Here is a 7,500-nt window from a genome sequence, read left to right on the forward strand (position 1 = left end):
CATCCAAATGTCTCAGAATGATGACGACCAACAGAAGAGTTTCTATCTGACTCATCAGAGACAACTTAACTATAGAGTGATGTTTGTGTCTGTGTGTAAGTGTGTGTGTGTGTTTGTGCAGTGCACCTGGCTTAATGATGATGGATTTGTGTTTTATTATAGGGTCTGGTGGTCTGTGTTTGTCATGTGCGGGTGTGTGTATGTGTGTCTGTGTGTGGGTGTGTGTGTGTCTCAATAGAGGCTAAGAAACTTTTATGGTTTGGTCTGGTGTTCTGCTTTTCTGTGTATTTGTGTGTGTGTGTGTGTGTGTGTGTGTGTGTGTGTGTGTGTGTGTGTGTGTGTGTGTGTGTGTGTGTGTGTGTGTGTGTGTGTGTGTGTGTGTTCATGTCTTTTAAAGGGTGTCCACACCAGACAACCCCTCCAGGTCTTGCTCTCCTCTTTCATGTTATATCCAGTCGAACCTCTCTCTCTTATTCACACACACACACACACACACACACACACACACACACACACACACACACACACACACACACACACACACACACACACACATGACACACATACACACACACACACACACACACACACACAAACACATGACACATGCGCCCAGAATGTGAAGGCTAGATGTGCGACGTTGAGAAGTCAACCAAAAACAAACCACAATCAACACTTAACACCCTAATTTGCAACACTGAAATTACTTTCTCCCTCTCTGTCTCTCCCTCTCTCTCTCTTTCCCTCTCCCCATCTCCCTCTCCCTCTTCCTCTCTCCCTCTCCCTCTCTCCATCTCTCTCCCTTTCCCTCTTCCTCTCCCCATCTCTCTCTCTCTATCTCTCTTCCTCCCTCTGTCTGCACTCCAGCTGTGAGGAACCCGGCGCCTTACTTCGCCATTTATCATCTATCCTGACTTTTTTCTCCTCTCCTCTCTCTCTAACTCTCTCTCTTTTTTCCTCTCTCTCTTTCTCTTTCTCTCTTGTGTTCTGATCCCTCTCTTATCAGCTCTCTGCAGCCTCTGTTCACTTGGGAGAAAGAGAGAGAGAGAGAGAGAGAGAGAGGGACAGAGAGAGAGAGAGACATAGAGAGAGGGACAGAGAGGGAGAGAGAAAGAGAGAGAGGGACAGAGAGAGAGAGAGAGAGTGAGAGAGAGAAAAGGGAAGGTTGGGGTAGGACAGATTTGGAGAAAGGGCATGGGGGGAAAGAGACCGAGGTTGAGGGAGGAATATTATCAGGGAAAATGGGCAGAGAAAGGGTGACAGCGAGAGAGAGAGAGAGAGAGAGAAAGGGGTGGTGGTGTAAATAGCTAGAGGAAGAGGGAGAGAGGAGAGAGAGAGAGAGGTGAGGGTTGTATTCAGGAACACATGCGCCTGGTGGTATAGGTGAGTGTTTGATGAGGTCATCTCTAGGAGGTTATACTCTCTCCAAAACAGTTTGTGTGTGTGTGTGTGTGTGTGTGTGTGTGTGTGTGTGTGTGTGTGTGTGTGTGTGTGTGTGTGTGTGTGTGTGTATGTTTGTCAGGATGGGCGCAGGGTGAATGCTGCAAGTGGCCTGCGGCTGTCCAGCTGCTCCCACCTGTGCTTGTGTGTGTGTGTGTGTGTGTGTGTGTGTGTGTGTGTGTCTGTCTGTCTGTCTGTCTGTGTGTATGTATTAGTTCCAGCCAAATGTGCAGACATCCACCTCAAATTCACATATTACTACAGTGTGTGTCGCAAACTAACACACACACACACACACACACACACACACACACACCGAGGAGCACCATCTATGCTATGCATATTTATAATTAGAATGTGACATTTCGAAACAAATGGAAACGCTTCTCTGCAAAAAGCAAGAGCGAAATGTAATGACATCTAATCTAATGTACAGTGGCTTTGTGTGTGTCTCTGTGTGTCTCTGTGTGTGTCTGTGTGTTACACTGTCGCCAATAGTTACCGCCCCAAGGCCACAAAACCGACATCATCATACACTATGCATTTTTAATCAGGAAAAAGGACAGCTGTATGCGTGTGTGTGTGTGTGTGTGTGTGTGTGTGTGTGTGTGCCATTTTTCACCAACCTACCCCTGAATTTTTAGTTGGCTCAATCTAGCCTTCCCCCTCTAAAGTGTTTTCTCTCTCTCACACACACACACTCTCTCTCTCTCTCTCTCTCTCTGGGGGCATTATGGATTTTAGCTCTAGAAACAAAAGACCATAGAGAAAGTGGGAGAGAGAGAGAGAGAAAGTGGGAGAGAGAGAGAGAGAAAGTGGGAGAGAGAGAGAGAGAAAGAATGAAAAAAGGGAACCTGCTGAGGGATTTGGTATCTTCTCCTTTCTCTTCTCCCATCTGTCTTTCCTTCCCTCTCTCTCTCTCTCTCTCTCTCTCTCTCTCTCTCTCTCTCTCTCTCTCTTTCTCTCACTCCATCCCATTACTGCTCTCTATCTGTCTCTCTTGCCCTCACTCACTCTCTTTTCTCTCTTTCTCTCTCTATTCCCCTGCTAGCTAAACAGTAGACCCGTTTTGGCAGCCGCTCTCTCCTCTGGCTGCGCCCAGATCAGTGACATGGTGGTTTTCAGCCGATCCAAAAACAGCATTCTGCGTCCCTCTGACTGCTCCCAGCCCAGTCGTATCAACATTCAGCCCTGTTGTTTTTTTGTTTGTCCATTCAGAAAGATGATCTCAAGTTAGACCCATAGTAGTCCCAGAGCTTCTCTAAAGAGCAAACCAGACCCGGAGTCAGTTTAGCATGGGGTCGGCTAATGACCGAGGAGGGGGATATGAACATACAGGGCTGTTCCCAGGTCAGATTTATGGGCTGACTGCGTGTGCTGCTGATTTGAACCGACAGCAGTGGAGAGGTTAAGTGTTGCAGGTCAAGCTATGAGGAACTGTTGCCCCCCACACACACACTCACACACACACACACACACACACACACACACACACACACACACACACACACACACACACACACACACACACACACACACACACACACACACACACACACACACACACACACACACACACCAATGTGCATGTATGCAATCCATGGCCATGCACATGCACATGCACAATGCACAAAGCCATACAAACACAGATCACACACACACACACACACACACACACACACACACACACACACACACACACACACACACACACACACACACACACACACACACACACACACACACAGGTTTTGGTTTTGACATACACCAAGCTGTGCAGCAGTCAACTCTAATAGCTGTCTCTAGCTGTTCTCTTTTGTCTCCCCTCTCTCCCTCTCCTCCTCCCTCCTCCCCCTCTTCTCCACCTCTCTCCCTCTCCTCCTCCCTCCTCCCCCTCTTCTCCAGCTCTCTCCCTCTCCTCCTCCCTCCTCCCCCTCTTCTCCAACTCTCTCCCTCTCCTCCCTCCTCCCCTCTTCTCCACCTCTCTCCCTCTCCTCCTCCCTCCCCCTCTTCTCCTCCTCTCCCTCTCCTCCTCCCTCCTCCCCCTCTTCTCCTCCTCTCTCCTTCTCCTCTCTCCTCCACTCTTCTCCACCTCTCTCCCTCTCCTCCCCCCTCCCCCTCTTCTCCTCCTCTCCCTCTCCTCCTCCCTCCTCCCCCTCTTCTCCTCCTCTCTCCTTCTCCTCTCTCCTCCCCCTCTTCTCCACCTTCCTCCTGCTCGTGTGTTTGTGCCTCTCAGTAAACTAGCAGACTCATCTGAGAGATCATTTCAGATTGAGATGTGCATCGGTCTACATCTCTGTATACTTTGATACAGCCATCAAGCACAAACACAATCTTCTGTTCAGCACCATTCTGATGTATGTGACACATTGAGGTAACATTCTCTCTCTCTCTCTCTCTCCCTCTCTCTCTCTCTCATTTACAGAGGTCTTGATGAATTCCAAGTTGGCGACATCGGATCTTAGGTGGACAATCCACCCATCTGATGACCCACAGGTACAGGCACACACGTACACACACACACACACACACACACACACACACACACACACACACACACACACACACACACACACACACACACACACACACACACACACACACACACACACACACACAGTCTCACACACACACACACAGACACACACTCATGCACACTCAGTCTCACACACACTGTGGCTAATCCATGCAATCAGCACTACTCAGGGGGCTTACACTCCTACTAATCAACTGTGAGAGCCGCAGCTTAAAGTATGACCTCAGGCAAGATGTCTTCTATGCGCCCGCAATCAGAGGGAAGCCCCAAATCCCCTCACCTTAGCCTCTCTGGAGAGCGCCTAACTCTGGCCCACCGCTGGCCGGCACGCGGCTGAGGTCTGGCTGCAGGTCCTACTGGAGATAACAGACAGAAGTGATAGATAGAGAAGGAAACAGGAGGAGTGGGAAAGCAGCCGTAGAGTTGGTTTCCATGTTTTTGTGTGTTGCTTATTTCTGTAAGGTGATCGAGGGCTCACTGGAGAGCTGCTGTGAGAGCCTGTGGAATTCACATATTATTACGCTCTGTTAACTCACAGATCATTCACGGATACGTGGGCAGATATAAGCGCTACACACACACACACGCACACTCACATACACACACGCACACACACACTGATGCAGACGAGCTTATTCACCTCCTGACACAGGGACGCCTTCACACAGCATGTTCACACACTCACACACATTCTGGGAAGTAGAATCCATTTTAAAGCATTTATTCTAATCCCTCCTCACCCCCACTTTCTTTCTCTTAATCTTTTTCTTTCTTTCTTTCTTTCTTTCTTTCTTTCTTTCTTTCTTTCGTTCTTTCTTTCTTTCGTTCTTTCTTTCTTTCTTTTTTTCTAACTTTCTTTCTGTCTTTCTTTCTTTTTATGTGTTCTTTCTTTCGTTCGTTCTTTCTTTCTTCCCTCTCTCTCTCTCTCTTTCTCTCCCACCCTGACCAGTGGGAGGAGGTCAGCGGTCGTGACGAGGGCGAGGGCGAGGGTGTGCGCACCCTCCAGCTGTGCCCGGGCGACGGTGGCAGCGCTAGCCACTGGCTGCGCACGCGTCTGATCCCGCGTCGCGGCGCCTCGCAGGTCTACGTGGAGCTGCGCTTCACCATGATGGAGTGCTCGTCGCTGCCCGCCCAGGCCCACCGCTCCTGCAAGGAGACCTTCAACCTCTACTACTACCAGGCCGACAGCGACGAGGCCACCGCCACACACCCCGCCTGGATGGAGAACCCCTACACCAAGGTGCGCACACACACACACACACACACACACACACACACACACACACACACATATGTATATATATATCCATGAAGTGTATGTATCATCATGAAAGAACCTTGAGAGGTAACTATCCACTCATCCACTATCCCCTCTTTTGTGGACGTGCGTGTGTGTGTGTGTGTGTGTGTGTGTGTGTGTGTGTGTGCATGCGTGCGTGCGTGCGTGTGTGTTCGTGCGTGTGTGTGTGCGTGCGTGTGCATGTGTGTGTATGTGTTTGTGTGTACAGGTGGACACGGTGGCGGCGGATTACCTTCTGCGTCGCGGCGGCGAGCGTCGCTCCAACACGAAGACGCTGCGCATCGCGGGCCTGTCGCAGCGCGGCTTCTACCTGGCCTTCCAGGCGCAGGGCGTGTGCATGGCGCTGCTCTCCGTGCGCGTCTTCTTCAAGAAGTGTCCGGCGCTCACGCGCGCCTTCTCCACCTTCCCCGAGACGCTGCCCCACAGCCTGGTCCAGCAGGCCACGGGAGCCTGCGTGCCCAACGCCGGCCCGGCGGTCAACGCGGCCAACGGCGTCCAGTCGGCACCGGCGCCGCCCACCATGTTCTGCGGGGAGGATGGCCAGTGGGTGGGAATGCCCACGACCAGCTGCACGTGTCAACCGGGGTATGAGCCGCAGGACGTGGACCTGCACTGCAGAGGTGAGTGTGTGTGTGTGTGTGTGTGTGTGTGTGTGTTTGTATGTGTGTGTGTGAGAGAGAGAGAGTGTGTCCACGTGTGTGTGCGTGTGCGTGAGAGAGAGTTTGCCCGTGTGTGTGTTTGTGTGTGTGTGCGAGCAAGAGTGTGTGTCTGTGTGTGTGTGTGTGAGTGGAAGCGAGGGGAGAAGTGAGTGCTTGTGAGTGAGTGAGAGAGTGAGTGAGAGAATGAGTGAGTGTATATACATGCATACATTTGAGTCCCAGTGTTTGGGTCAGGGACCTAACTTGCGTGTGTGTATGCTTTTAAGAGCAATTGAATGTGCATTTTGAATTGCATTCCTCTATGTGTGTGTGTGTGTGTGTGTGTGTGTGTGTGTGTGTGTGTGTGTGTGTGTGTGTGTGTGTGTGTGTTTTGTATGTGTGTGGGCCTAAGTGGTTGAATGAGGGTGCTTTTGTGTGTGCTTTTGTTCTGAGAGTTGTTGAGAGTGTGTGTCTGTGTGTGTGTGTGTGTGTGTGTGCATTTGTGTGCTTGGGTGTTCCTATCTGGGAATGTGTGTGAGTTTTCTCTATGATTTATCGGGGACATATGTGCATGTGTTGGTATTGTGAAGGCTGCCAAGCTTGTGTGTGTGTGAATGATTGGGAGCACATGTGTGTGTGTGTTTGTGTGCACACTTGTGTGTATGTGTGCACAATTGTGTTACTGTGACCAATGGGTCATTGGCAGCCTGATCTATATAGCTCACCATCATTATCATCCACATAAATAACCTGTGGCATTCCACACACACACACACACACACACACACACACACACACACACACACACACACACACACGCGCGCACACACACACGCGCACACACACACACACACACACACACACACACACACAGATGCACACACACACACACAGATGCACACACACAGACGCACACACACACACATGCACAGTAAGCATATATACGATAAATAGATAAATTCGGTGGTTGGCGGGGAGCCACCTAGAAGCTGGTCTGTATTAGGAGCGAGGGATCATTAGGGGAGAGAGATATGCAGAGGCACGGCTGGATGTGGATGGAGAGATGGAAAGAGGGAGGGAAGCGGAGGTAGAGAGGAGGCTGGAGGAGGTCCACTGCTAGAGTGCTGTTTTTCTTTCAGTCCTCTTTTTTTCCTCTCCTTTTTCCTCGCTCTTTTCTCTGTTCTGTTATTCCTTCTCCTCTGAGTTCGGATTGTTCGTCAGAAGTGACCCATTTCCACTGGGCACTTTAAACAAATGCACGTGTATGAGCGTATGTATGAGTGCGCGCGTGGACACACACACACACACACACACACACACACACACACACACACACACACACAATGACCCTTGCAGAGCTGGTATGACCCATTCTGGTTCTGATTAAGACATGGACCAAGGTCACGGTTAAAGTCACGTTTACTTTACCTCTAGGGCATACACATACGCACATATGCACACTCAAGCACACACACACACACACACGGCTCAGCGCAGCGCCACTCAAATTCCCTGAGGGTAGGCTGAGTCTAACAAGCTCAAGCTAAAGTCCAGCTTTCCTCCACTTCCATTCAATACACCTTCCC

At 50.3% G+C, this 7,500-nt stretch overlaps 1 protein-coding gene across 1 annotated transcript in view; it reads left to right on the forward strand.

The window, feature by feature from the left end:
• The window catches only part of LOC143127744 (ephrin type-B receptor 4b-like), a 41,697-nt gene that overhangs the window by 10,715 nt on the left and 23,482 nt on the right, over nt 1-7,500 (forward strand). The window contains exons 2-4 of the mRNA XM_076289411.1: nt 3,866-3,936; nt 4,926-5,216; nt 5,485-5,896. Coding sequence (XP_076145526.1) covers nt 3,866-3,936; nt 4,926-5,216; nt 5,485-5,896 — 774 coding nt within the window. The remainder of the gene's footprint in view (nt 1-3,865; nt 3,937-4,925; nt 5,217-5,484; nt 5,897-7,500) is intronic.

Source organism: Alosa pseudoharengus, unplaced genomic scaffold (genome assembly GCF_046254945.1).
Source record: "Alosa pseudoharengus isolate Yale_2024_CS ecotype anadromous, Long Island Sound unplaced genomic scaffold, YU_APseudo_1.1 YU_APseudo_1.1_scf_17, whole genome shotgun sequence".
NCBI lineage: Eukaryota > Metazoa > Chordata > Actinopteri > Clupeiformes > Clupeidae > Alosa > Alosa pseudoharengus.